Below are 14235 nucleotides of genomic sequence, written 5' to 3' on the forward strand. Positions count from 1 at the left end.
CATACTAAAACCTACTCAAGCAAACAATTTGCAAAACCCAACACTAATCCTTCAAAATTTGGTGTCAAGTTAGAGCTGGGAATATACAAATGTCAATGACAAACAAGCTATTTTTAGCAAGTCAGCTCCTCACACTGTTTTTCTGCTGCTATGGCAACTTGAAATCTACATTATGCAATTTCATGTTACTTCTTTCAAGATTATCCTGAGCAAAACCCCTGAAATTCTGTGAATGCTTTACATCTTGTTGCCCTTGCATAAAAGAATACCTATCATTAGCAGTGTCTCTAAAACCAGAAAAAGATTCTCAGATAACTCCCCTGAAGATCATAATAAAATGCAGTTATTTTAATGAATGCAGGATATAAAAGCAGATAGGCAGTACTCCTGTAGCAGAATATCCAAGATTAATTTCTCATTAAACTTCAAGAAATGTCAAAGGCAAACAAAAATTTTGGCCTTGACTCCTTTTCACTACTTAAAGAATCCTCATCAAACTACTTATGTGAGCAGGTGCATCAGCAGCCATAGCATGCTCAGGAGAACCAGTTAACCTAACAGAAATTACAAAATATGCTGATACAGTCTAACATCCACTGGCTTCCCTCCTAGAAACACTTTTGAATGCAAGCACAGTAAAAGAGCTTAAAAGCATTCAGAGAAGATTAACTGCCCAGTTGAAGGTACAGATGAGCTCTCACAAAACCTCCCACTCAGTCAAATTAAAGCAACCTGAAAACTGTTTTCCCAAAGCTTTTTATTTCCTGCCCTCCAACTGAAGTCACAAAATTGGGAACGTATAAAGGTAGCTGTAATCAGCAGCAAAGGCTCAATATCCTCCTTCTTCCTGCCTGAGACCACTCCTTCAGGAGATTCAGATAAAAAAACCCCAAAACATAAAAGCTTGAGATGATTAACTTATTAGTGCTACTTTGAAGACTAAAACTAAAACTTTGAAGATTGTAAAAGTGTAGCTTAATGTTACCGGGATCCTTAGGGAACAAACGGGGTGACAACCTTCATTTGTAAATTGCTGTCAATCTCAGAAAAGAAGGAACAAAGCACAGCTGAAGAATTCTAAAATCCTGCAACCTCAAAACAATTATTGTCATGGCCATGTAACTCTATTGCCTTTGCAACCCACAACCCACTCTGTCAGTGTTCAGTAGCCAAACGGGGTTTATAACCATCTTACTCAACAGTCATCACTTTGCTTTACCACTAGACACCGTATTTCTGCTGCCGCTTCCATCTATTGCGTCTTACAGATCCGTTAGGCTTTAGGGGGAAGCTCCTCCTTTGATGCCTCAGCCTTTACTTCCATAACATAAAGACAAACTTAATCTGCAAGTCTGTGCTATGAAGTGGAAAGAAGCAGAAAACTCTCTACACAGAGAGACCTTCAGTATAGGCAAGGTTTTAAGCAGATGTGTTCAGCAGACAGACATAAACAAAGGCTGCAGCACGGAAAGACAGGCCCATCACATTCCAGAGCACAGATAAGACCATGAAAACATGCCACAGTTTCTTACAGCAAACCAGAAACCTTATTATTCTCTTGGAACAAACAGAAAAAAACCAAGGATTGGTGCCCTAAACAGACCTTCAAAAGACAAACATCAAAAGGGACAACGAAAGTCTGATCATTACAGATTCAAAATAATAAGTTTATGCTAAAAAACATACATATTTCACTGGTACAGAAACAACTAGGAAATAAAATTTTGTGGCACATCAATTCTGACTGCCATTTTCTGCATCGTTTCCTAATTTTTATATATACAATTTATTTATTTTACAAGAAATACTGCACACAAAGTCAAATCAGGTAGTAAAACAGGAAGAATTACAAGATTAGACTACATTAATATGTTGCAATAGCTTTCTAGAAATTTTGTAAATTAATTGAAAAATAAAAATAAATCTTACAGTTTCTGAATTTCAGGCCACAAGGTGTTCTGCAGCAAGTGATCCTCTGGGGGAGGTTCTAAAAGACATTTGTACAACATATTCAAATTTGGTACTAAATAATCTAAAAATCAGTTAAACAATGCTTCAAGTTTATATCCAATGAACCTCATTCTCTATTTCCTACAACAGAAACTAATCTCATACCTGTAAGGATCAAGGGTTGGAAATAAACCTCAGGATACTGATTTGAAATGGAATTAAACGTTTCTTCATCCTCAGCTTGCTGAACAGCCATATCTCCTGTTCAAAGCAAGGACTTCATTAGCTAGAGAGAATATACTTGGCAGGAGGGAAAATATGAACGCTTATTATACAAGTAACAAACATCTATTGTTTTTATAATGTAAGTAATTTAAATTAGGTTTCTCTGCTTCCAGAGTTACACTAATATTAGAATCTAGTTATTCTAACGCACATGAGAATGAGAAAAGAAAATTTAAAAAAATAATCTAACTTTTGGACTAAATTCATTTTGAGGCTGACCTCTCTCCATCAGCACAGTCTCTTTCAGAGATTCTTGAAGAGACTTTGATTTACCTGAAAGAAGCAGTCCCCAGGAGTTGAACCTGTGCTTCCCCGATGTTAAATCTTTCGTTCTGTATTTGAAAATGTTTATGGTAAGAATCTCAGATGCAAGTGATGAATTCCTAAATTTAATATAGACGCCTAAATGAAAAGCCATACTTGCAGAACTGTATCTATGATTTTCAAATTTCAGCAAAACTGCCAAGGGCTCAGCCCTTAGCTTTAAGCAAAAGTACCAGAAGTAACTGAAACTACTTCAGTTAATTTTAAGTTAAAATTCAACTCTGTCCTTGGTATTATTTTAAGAAAAAGGTACAGAGCTGGGGAACAGTTGCTCTCAGGCTGAATCTAATTTATTGCCATATACACATTCCAAATACAGCAGTTTAAAAAAGCAGGTTCAGAAAGACCTGAACAGAAAGACTATCTTCCCATTCATCCTGTATCCTCTCCCCTTGAAAATGAAATTAGCAACATTTATCTAGTTTGAGACTGCTATCTGATCATCGCTCACCAGACTAAGCCACAAGAGAGGTCTGTGGGGCTTTAACCTAAGCCATCAGTGCTGATCGCATTGAGTGGGCAATGGCGGACAACATCGGAAAATTTGACAGCTTTTCTACTTGTAGTGCTGCTTCTGGGTGTGCCACATGAAATCAATGGAAATTAGTTACTCTCTGTGTGATGATACTCTAGGAGAAGGAAGTCCTGCTCCCTGTCTCAGCAGAAGGACTCATGAGAAAGCAGAAAAAAAGTTTTTGCCATTTTTGCCATATTTTATGTGTTACTTCAGTTACAACTATTTTTCTCTCACAGAAGATTTAGGAAAATTTAGCTGTATTGCCATTGAAGACCCTGGGGACAAAGCTTATTAAAATGCTTCCTTTTTTAATTCACACCTTCTGATAAAGCTTTAAGCAGAGAAAAAACAGGTCTGACCTAGTTTGTAGATTCTAGTATAAGTGCATTTTTACAAGAGACTTCATGAAATATCAGACTACCAGTCCGATCGCCAGTCTCAAGATAATACTCAGTTATGTTTATCATTCTAGACAGATGTTTGTCCATCCTTCCTTGTTCCCACATAATGCAATCCCCATCACCTCTCCAAGAAATTCATCTGGTGCCTCACCAGCCTTTACAGACAGAACATTAGTTACTACTGGCTAACTAATTCTTCCTTCCTAAACACTTTCACAAAACACCATTTACCTGGAGGTTCATGGCTACTTTCACTGGAACTGAAAATGTGACTTATCCTCCTCAAAGCAGCATTTCTTCTATAAGCTTCTACAAGGGTGCTAACATTTGACAAGAGTGTGAAAAGGACTCCAGAATGTAGCTTTGGAGGTCAAGGTGTTTTACAGAGCAACCACAAGGAGCAAAAGGTAGTCTTCCTTTAACAACTCTGAACCTAGTTTTCACCATACTCGATTCAATACTATCTTTTTGGCTTTAAGTCATCAGTCTTAGGGCGGGAGAGAGTGGGTAATGAGCAAAGGAACACCACCAGGTGGGAGTATTCTAATAATATCCTGCCCTGGCTACTCCCAAACCCATCACAGTAGAGCAATGAACACCAGCATCCACGTGAAATTCATAAAGATCAGTCCACAGGAGAGGCTCTCAGGAGCACTGTGCAGACTGAGCAAGGTTACTTCCTACAGGGGTGTGGGACACAACAGGAAAGCAGGGAAAGAGCATTTTGGGTTTGCACAAGACATTAGGGGATTAGACCCTCAGGTGCGCTTTCTTTTTATTTTCAAGCACCATATTTAGGTGCTACCAGAGAATTGAACACTTTGCACAATTTTATTTCTAGATTCTAAACTTGCAGTCAAGCTTACAATGAGAGATCTAACAAAAAGATGTAAACAAAAGCAATCATTTAAAAGTTTCCACACAAAACCCACCACCATTATTTCTCATTTTACCTTCAAAAACAGCTTTATTGGACAATCCCAAAGCTGGCACAGTTGCACCTTCTGGAAGATCAGATGACTAGGGGGAAAAAAAAAAAAAAAAGGTTACACACAAATTATCATGTAGGTTCAAATTTCAAAGGCCACAGTTTAAAGAATCCCTGAGAGTGATTTTTCTAGAGAAGTGTAGGAGGCACTTTGAAAAACTCCCAACTCATCCAGAATATATCCTGGACAAAATGAAGACCAGTACTCTGCCAAAAAAAAAAAAAAAAAAAAAAAAAAAAGAGCATTTCTAAGGGCTCAGCTCAAGGGCTTTGCTATACAGCATGCACCTTCATTCCTAATTACAGGTTTTCTTCCAGTTTTGTTTATTCTAGGATATACATACTTAATGGATTAACTGAGAGCACTGCAGATTTTAACACAAAAGGATCGGGAAGTAGTCTGTTCTGGGGTAAAATAATAAAGCAGCATTTTGGAAAAGGGGATAGAGGATGAGTGCCTGTGCCCACAGCTTCAAACACAACTCAGTACATAGCAGAGAGATAGCGCTGGACTACCTGCCTGTTTAGAGCAGCAAAAAAAAGGCAAATAAATCACCAGACAGAAAATACTTCCATAAAGGTATGGGGGGGAATGTCCTGGTTTCAGCTGGGATAGAGCTAATTTTCTTTGTAGCTGGTACAGTGCTGTGATTTGGATTTAGTATGAGAACCATGTCGATGACACACAAATGTTTTAGTTGCTGCTAAGCAGTGCTTGCCCTTAGTCAAGGGCTTTTGGTTTCCCATGCTCTGCCAGTGAGGAGCTGGGAGGGAGCAGAGCCAGGACAGCTGACCCCAACCGGCCAAAGGGACATTCCATACCACAGACCATCATGCTCGGTACATGAACTGGGGGCAGTGGGCCAGGGCCTGTCGATCACTGCTCAGGGACTGGCTGGGCATTGGTCAGCGGGTATTGTGCATCACTTGTTTCTCTTGGTTTTTATTCCTCCCTCTCTCTCTTCCCATTACATTTATTATAATAACAACAACAATAGTAGTAATAATATTTTACTTTATTTGAACCATTAAAATGTTCTTAACCTATAAGTTCTACATTTTTCCACTTCTCCTCCCCATCCCAGTAGGGAGCAGGGTAGGGGGGAGTGAGCAAGCAGCTGCGTGGTACTTAGTTGCCAGCTGGGGTTAAACCATGACAGTCCCTTTTGGTGCACAACATGGGGCTAGAAGGTTGAGATAATGATAGATCTGACTACAGTGTGTTAAAACAAGTTTGGTACAAGTATTTATTGTATTGCTTTAATAATCAGTGGCCATAATGTCAATTTATTTGCTCTCGGATTGGTCTTGGAGTTGTGTTATGTCACACCTTACTTGCAGCAAGCAAAAAGGTCCTTCGGGCCTGGACCAACGTCCTCGTTTTACTGTACTGTGTAGTGGTGGCTTGTGATACGCTGTGATCGTTGATCACGGACTACGCACGCAGGGCTGCCATCGCCTCTGGGCTACGGGTGCCATCTCGCGGGGACTATGAATCATTGCACCTTTTGCTTTTCCTTGGGGAGCCAAGCTATGGCGGAGACACCTTCCCGTACCTTTCCCTTCTCCCACAGGCTAATTACAGAAGTGTTTTTAAGATCTGGAAAATTTTGAATATCCTTGGGCCGTTGAAACCAGATTTTTCTGGCATTGATCCTATTTCTAGGAACGCTGAATGTTCTGGTCAATATTCTGGCCTTGTTGAGAACTAATCAACTCGCTGCAGGTATTCCAGCTGCCACGAAAGGCACTAACAGCTGCTTCAATCCCCACGACAAGCACTACAGCTGTTCAAACTTCAGCAGCAGGCACTGCAGCTACTCAAAATCCAGCAAATGGCACTACAACTTCTCACACCCTGGTGACAGGTGACAGCTGAACCAGAGGACCAGCCTGTGTTAGTATCAGTCATCCCTATACATCAGAACAAATCAACACAAAAGACAGCTCGTTCAGTAGAGGAGGATGAAACAGGGCCATTACAGGAACAGGAGGAAGAGGCAGAACAAGAGGTAACCACTCAAAGCCTTGCCCTGCATGCTGTAGGTTGTGCGAAAATATTTTAGTCATCATCCAGGTGAGCACATTATCACCTGGCTGCTTCGATGCTGGGATAATAGGGCTAATAATTTGGAATTAGAGGGTAAGGAAGCCAAGCAGCTGGGATCACTGTCTAGAGAACGGGGCATTAACAAGGCAATTGGAAAAGGGCCACAAGTCCTCAGCCTCTGGAGGCAACTCCTGTCCAGCCTGAAAGAGTATCCCTACAAGGAAGATGTTATACATTGCCCAGCCAAGCAGACCACAATAGAGAGGTATCCAGTACCTGAGATTATTATGCTAGAGATTATTATGACCCAAACAACACAGTTACCCACAGATCCTGACTAAGCCCAATGCACGCGAACCACACGGCAGAAATTTGTACAGAACGCACCACTGTCATATGCCAACTCACTGACAGTCATGAGCTGGAGAGATGAAGCGGCACTGAACGTGGATGAACTGGCTTGCCAGCTCCACGAATATGAAGATAACATCCCTACCTCCCTCACCTTGGTTGTGGAGGAACTGGTTCAGCAACTTGATGAGGATAGATTCTACTCCCCACCAGTATGGACCTGCATCTCAGCTATTAACAGGAAGCGCCCTTCTGCTCGAGAGGGAGAATAGAGAGGGTACACACCATGGGGTACCCTGTTGTTTTACATGTGGGACCACGGAAAGGACATAAGGAAGTGGGATGGAAAACCTACCTTGACCCTTGAGGTACAGGTACCTAAACTGCAAGAAAACCACTCACAAATGGGGGTTCTTCTAGGAAAGCTGCTGCTCCAGTCTCCAGTGGGCAGTGTCCCAGACAAAGTGGAAGGGCTGATCTTATGATCTTATGAAAAGGAATTCTAATGTGTTTTCACAAAAAGTGGGCAGGGCTGCTCCACTCTACAGCCACTCTGCACTGCTCACTACCCTGGTGGAGAATCCTATAACCAGTACTAGAGGGGCCCTGCCTCCAGCCAGGTGGAGGAGAGGGACAGACTCTGTGGATCCAATGGCCTGGCATGTCAGACCCACAGGCATAGCGTACCCTAATGCCATCAAACTATAATAAAAGGGGCAGAACCCATTTGTATTTCTGGAGTGACAGGGGGATCCCAACAGCTAACTGTATCAGAGGCAGAAATAAACCTGACTGAAAACGAGTGGCAAAAGCTCCCATTGTGACTGGCCCAGAGGCTCCATCCATCCTTGGCACAGACTACCTCAGGAGACCCCAAAGGGTACCGGTGGCCTTTCAGTATAGCTGCCCTGGAGACAAAGGAAATTAAGCAGCTGTCTACTTTGCCCGGCCTCTTGGAGGACCCTTCTGTTCTGGGGTTGCTGAAAGTCAAAGAACAACAGGTGCCAATCGCTATCACAACATTGCACTAGCAGCAGTATCACACCAACTGAGACTCCCTGATTCCCATCCATAAGCTGATTCATCAACTGGAAAGCCAAGGAGTGATCAGCAGGACCTGCTCACCCTTTAACAGCCACATATGGCCAGTGCAAAAGCCTAACAGAGAATGGAGACTAAGAGCAGATAATCTCAGCCCAAATGAAGTCACACCACTGCTAAGTGTTGCCATACCAGACATGCTGGAACTTCAATATGAACTGGAAGCAAAGGCAGCCAAGTAGCATGTCACCATTGATACTGCAAATGCGTTTTTCTCAATCTCTTTGGCTGCAGAGTGCAGGCCACAACCTGCTTTCACTTGCAGGAGCACCCAATACACCCAGAACCGACTACCCCAGGCATGGAAACACAGCCCTACCATCTGCCATGGATTGATCCAGGTTGCACTTGAATAGGCTGAAGATCCAGAACAGCTGCAGCATATTGATATCATCATATGGGGCAATACAGCAGCAGTTTTTGAGAAAGAGAATAGTCCAAATCCTTCTGAAAGCTGGTTTGGCCATAAAACGAAGCAAAGTCAAGGGACCTGCAGAGAAGATCCAGTTTGTCTACAAAGTAACAACAATGTTTCCACCAACCAGTAAGAAAGAAACACAAGCTTTCTCAGGCTTGTGCACTTTTGAAGAACGCACATTCCAAATTACAGTGTGATTACAAGCCCTCTCATCAAGTGACCCGGAAGAAAAATGATTTCAAATGGGGCCCTGAGCAATGACAAGCATTTGAACAAATTAAAACAAGCAACAGTTCAAGCAGTAGCCCTAGGGCCAGGCCGGACAGGGCAAGATGTAAAAGTTGTCCTCTACACCGCAGCCAGGAAGAATGGCCCTACCTGGAGCCTCCAGCAGAAAGCGCCAGGGGAGACTCGAGATCAGCCTCAGGCTTTTGGAGTTGGGGATACAGAGGATCTAAGACCTACTATACTCCAACTGAAAAAAGATATTAGCAGTTTATGAAGGGGTACTGAAGTGCAGCTCCACCTGGCACCCTGGTTGCTGGTGCTGGGTTGGATGTTCAAAGTTTCCTCTACACATCACAAAGCTGATGCTACATGGCGTAAGCAGGTTGCACTGATCACACAATGAGCTCAAATCGGAAATCCCAGTTGTCCAGGAATCTTGGAAGTTATCATGGACTGGCAAGAAGGCAAAGATTTTGGAATGTCACCAGAGGAGGAGGTGACACATGCTGAAGAGGCCCCACTGTATAAAATATTGCCAGAAAATGAGAAGCAATATGCCTTGTTTACTGATAGGTCCTGCTGTTTTGTAGGAAAGCACAGGAGACTGAAGGCAGCTGTATGGAGTCCCCCACAAATCGCAGAAACCACTGAAGGTGAATCGAGTCAGTTTGCAGAGGTGAAAGCTATCCAGCTGGCTTTAGACATGGCTGAACGAGAAAAATGGACAATAGTTTACCCCCTGTATGCTGATGTATGGATGGTGGCAAATGCCCTGTGGGGGTGGCTGCAGCAATGGAAGCAGAGTAACTGGCAGCAGAGAGGTAAACCCACCTGGGTTGCCACATTGTGGCAAGAGATTTCTACCTGGATGAAGAATCTAGTTGTGAAGACACGTCATGTAGATGCTCATGTACCCAGAGTTGGGCCACTGAACAACATCAAAACAACCAACAGGTAGGATCAGGCTGCTAAGACTGAAATGGCTCATGTAGATCTGGACTGGCAACATAAGGGTGAACTATTTAGAGCATGGTGGGCCCATAACACCTCAGGCCATTAGGGACAAGATGCAACAAACATAGATGGGCTGTTGATGAAGGGGGAGACTTGACCATGGACACTATCATAAAGGTTATTCATGAATGTGAAGCATGCACTGCAATTGAGCAAGCCAAGCAGTTACAGCCTAGCTGATACAGAGGACAATGACTGAAACAAATATGGTGAGGCTTGGCAGGTTGACCGTTCCCACAAACCTGCCAAGGCGAGCACCATGTGCTCACAATGGTGGAAGCAACCACCAGGTGGCTGGAAACATCCTGTGCTACATGCCACTGCCTGGAACACTGTCCTGGGCCCTGAAAAGCAAGCCTTGCGGTGGCACAGTATGCCAGAAAGAACAGAGTCAGACAACAGGACTTTTGCCAAAACAGTCTCCATAGATGCTTGTGCCAAAGAATATGGCATCAAGTGGGTGTATCACATCTCCCATCGTGCACCAGCTCCAGAAAAATCAAACAGTACAATGGGCTGTTAAAGACTACACAGAGAGCAACGGGTGGTGGGACCTTCAAACATTGGGATACACATTTAGCAAAAGCCATCTGGTTAGTCAACACTACAGGATCTGCCAGTTGGGCTGGCCCTTCCCAATCAAAACTTTTAAGTACTGTAGAAGGGGTTAAAGTTCCTGTAGTGCACATAAAAAATATGTTCGGGAAAACAGTCTGAGTTATTTCTGCCTCAGGCAAAAGTAAACCCTTGTGTAGGATTACTTTTGCTCAAGGACCTGGGTGCACTTGGTGGGTAACATGGGGGGATGGAAAGTCCAATGTGTGCCTCAAGGTGATTTGATTTGGGGTGAGAATAGCCAATGAATTAAGTTGTATGACGTTAATTGCTATGTAACACTGTGTATTATCATTTCTATGGTGGCTATATGCCAATCACCACAGTGGGCACCTTGTGGCATCCATCTCTACCACTCCAGATTTGGGGATTTGAACCCCGCTCCCTTTCAATCAAGAATGAGCTTTGATGAAACCAGACCAGCACAGCAGTGACAGAATCAGAACTGTCTTCAACATGCAATAAGCCAACACCACCCACCATCTTTGCTGCCCTGAAAGACTGTTACGACAGATGGAGCCCAACATCATGGACTAAATGAACTCAACAGACTTTTGAAGAGGGATGATCCATAGACTAAGGGGAATGATAACTGTTTTTATCAAAAGACAGAAAAGCTGATGGTGTATTGAAAAGACATACATGGTATGGAATAAGGGCCAGATACTGTCCTGGTTTCAGCTGGGATAGAGCTAATTTTCTTTGTAGCTGGTACAGTGCTGTGATTTGGATTTAGTATGAGAACAATGTCGACGACACACAGACGTTTTAGTTGCTGCTAAACAGTGCTTGCCCTTAGTCAAGGACTTTTGGTTTCCCATGCTCTGCCAGTGAGGAGGTGCAAAAGAAGCCAGGAGGGAGCAGAGCCATGACAGCTGACCCCAGCTGGCCAAGGGATGTTCCATACAATAGAATGTCATGCTCAGTATATAAACTGGGGGGGAGCTGGCTGGGGCCTGCCCATTGCTGCTGAGGGACAGCTGGCCATTGGTCAGCAGGTGGTGAGCAATTGTATTTTGCATGATTTGTTTCTCTTTGGTTTTATTCCTCTCTCTCTCTCCATTACAATTGTTGTTACTGTTATAATTATTACTATATTTTACTTTATTTCAATGATTAAGTTGTTCCTATCTCAACCCACGAGTTTTACCTTTTTCTGATTCTCCTACACATCCTACTGGGGAGCAGAACAAAGGGAAGTGAGCGAGTGGCTGCGTGGTATTTAGTTGCTGGCTGGGGTTAATCCAAAATTTAGAAAGGGTAAGTGAACTTGGGGCCCTTTATGCAGAGATGGAAAATATTAGATTTAATAGCTGTAAACCCCCTTCCTTATGGTCTCTGAGAAGTTCAAAGAAAGACTGTTTTAGAGAACTGGATTAATAATTTAGCTGACAGCTTAAAATACTGTTATTTATCTAAGATGTTCATAATTTGATGAGAAAATTTAGGAGACACGCACATGTCTAAATCAAAAATGGTTCTTCATTATAACCCAAAGTATAATACGATCCCATGGATTTGAACTGAATATAATCCTACTCAACCGTTTTTGAATATAAAGCTGGCTTTTTTGGTTTTAAGTACTTCTTTTGGGAAGGTGCTTGAGCTAAATTAAGAAAAAGCTTACCCACTTTAATGAAAAATAGCATTCACAGAAAACAATTGCAATAAAGCTATATAAGAGTAGCTGTATCATCAGAGCTCATAAAGCCTTCCTCTTTAAACAAAGCCCATGTGAAACATTTTGTGGTATCATGAATCAAAAAATAGCATTCAGAGGAAAAGCTGATAAGGGAAGTCTACAAAAGGTAAAATAATGACATCTGCCAGCATTATAAAAGCACAATATTATTTGTACAATATCATTAATGGAAGTGCTTATGAAGTCTTATGGAATTAAATCACTAAACAGCTACTTATGTAACTTCTTGCTATCAAAAATGAATAGATTTTTTTCCCAGATATTTCAATTGCTTAATGAAACAGAAAGGCTAATCCACCTCTGAGAAGCTGCACAGAAAACACTGCTTTTGAGCCAGAAATGCAAAGAGCATGCAAGGCACTGTACAGAGGCAACTATCCTAAATGAGGTCTGCTCTACAAAATGCAGAGAAAAACAGAATTAGAACGTACAGTAAACAGGGAGCAAACAAGGGACAGCAACTCTGCAGTCTTATCTTTCCACAGAATAGGAAAATACACTTATCCACAACTAAGAACTGGAATACGAAGGCCTCAAGAAAATTCCAATGCCAACAGGAAATAAAGAATGAGCAAGTACATATTTATAAATATTTATATGTAACAACTAACAATAGCGCTGAAAGCTTTATGCTATTTCCAAGCATACAATTAAAACAACCCAACACAAAGCAATAATTACATCTAAATAAGACCACTACACCCTTAAATTAAGGGGAAGCACACTTCCAGGCTTATTGTTTGCTTTCAAATCAACACATGTGTACAGTAGTTTGCTTGGTCTGACTTACTTAAAATTTACCTACACTCTCTGCAACCTTCTGACACCAGGTCTCCAGTTTCAAATACAACATGTTTTATAAGACATCACCATAAAAATACATATGAAACAACACACATGGAAACAAATAGAAGGGAAAGGAAAAAACCAAAGTTAAGGCATCAGAACTATTAAAAGAATTTTTATGGAGTTTAGTGCAATTTGACGTTTTCTAAATCTTTTATTTACATGAAAGAGGCTGTCTTCACTTAGCATTGCTTTAGCACACTTACATGGGAGCACAGCTTCTCCAGTGGAATACCAGTGATGTTACTGAAATTTTCTATAAAATTCTTGGGAGCACGAAAAACTCGAAGCACTTTTTCATCTGCTCCTGACACAAACTGAAACCTGCCAATCATTGCCAAACAACGCATGTCGTATCCGTGTACTTGAGGCCTTGCAATTTCATGCCAGGTTACCTAAACGAACACACACACAGTAAAACACCATTCTTAACCAGAGAGGCAGGAAGATTTTGAGTTCCAATACAGTACTAATACTCTACTTGCTGATATTAACAAAAAGGAAAGTTAATAGCTTCTACTGACATTCATACAACTGATGTATGTGAGCATACATCAGTTAAATCCTATTTTTCCACCAAACAATTCCTGTAATTAGTAAACTACGTCCCTGCACAGGTATGTTTAAGGTATTTGCTTACCTTTGTTAGTAATGGCACATTGCGTTTACTGCGACTTCTTTATGCTAGACAGTCAGGAATAGGACATAATTTGCTTAAGCAATAGGAGTATATGCTACTTGCTGCTTTCAGAACTGTAGCTCTGAAAGATCTATAAAAGGTCGCAACAATTAACTTGCTTCCTTCATCTGTCTTTCACAAAAGCACAGCAGCACTGCTGTCAGCAGGCTACAGATTCCTACTTCCCCCCTTTCTGTAAATACTTGATTTTAGTGAGAGCATTTAATAGAAGCTTTGCAAAAAACTGACAAAATCAGAACAGCTTCTTATAGGAAAAACATCTGGAAAATGCTGATGATTTTAGAAGTGTTTTCATCTGAAACATTACTTTTTTTTTCTAGTTTCCTGAAATATTCATATCCATGTTTCAAGTACTAATCCATGAAAACCAGAATTAACAGCTAACCAGAAATTAGACAAGTTATATAGTCAGACTAAGCAAAGAATATTTGCAAAAAAATGAAATTCTTTAAATTGCTTTTCTAAAAATCTAATTTATTCCACATATGAAAAAAACTGATTCTTAAAAAAAATGTTTTCTAGCAAATACATTTTCATTAAAACATTTTTAGTAAGTGTTATTTCCTACTACTCCTACATGATACTTGAGCTGGAAAAATACAGCATGCACTTTTGAGTCAACAGCTAGCAGAATTAGAATTAATTCAATCAATTAGAATTGTATTAGAATAGTATTACGCCTGGAAAATTGCAGCCAAGACAGAACTTACATTGTATTAGATACCACACAAACATAAGGGAAGGC

General features: G+C 41.3%; 1 protein-coding gene across 2 annotated transcripts in view; it reads right to left on the minus strand.

Moving 5' to 3' along the window:
- Positions 1 to 14235, minus strand: part of ELP2 (elongator acetyltransferase complex subunit 2) — a 45678-nt gene that overhangs the window by 8215 nt on the left and 23228 nt on the right. For both annotated transcript variants that reach the window (XM_040587038.1, XM_040587040.1), the window contains exons 13-16: positions 12997 to 13185; positions 4431 to 4497; positions 2116 to 2211; positions 1930 to 1987 (exon numbers count right to left, since the gene is read on the minus strand). In XM_040587038.1, the coding sequence (XP_040442972.1) occupies positions 1930 to 1987; positions 2116 to 2211; positions 4431 to 4497; positions 12997 to 13185 (410 nt within the window). The remainder of the gene's footprint in view (positions 1 to 1929; positions 1988 to 2115; positions 2212 to 4430; positions 4498 to 12996; positions 13186 to 14235) is intronic.

This window comes from Falco naumanni, chromosome 3, assembly GCF_017639655.2.
Source record: "Falco naumanni isolate bFalNau1 chromosome 3, bFalNau1.pat, whole genome shotgun sequence".
In the NCBI taxonomy this organism is placed as follows: Eukaryota; Metazoa; Chordata; class Aves; order Falconiformes; family Falconidae; genus Falco; species Falco naumanni.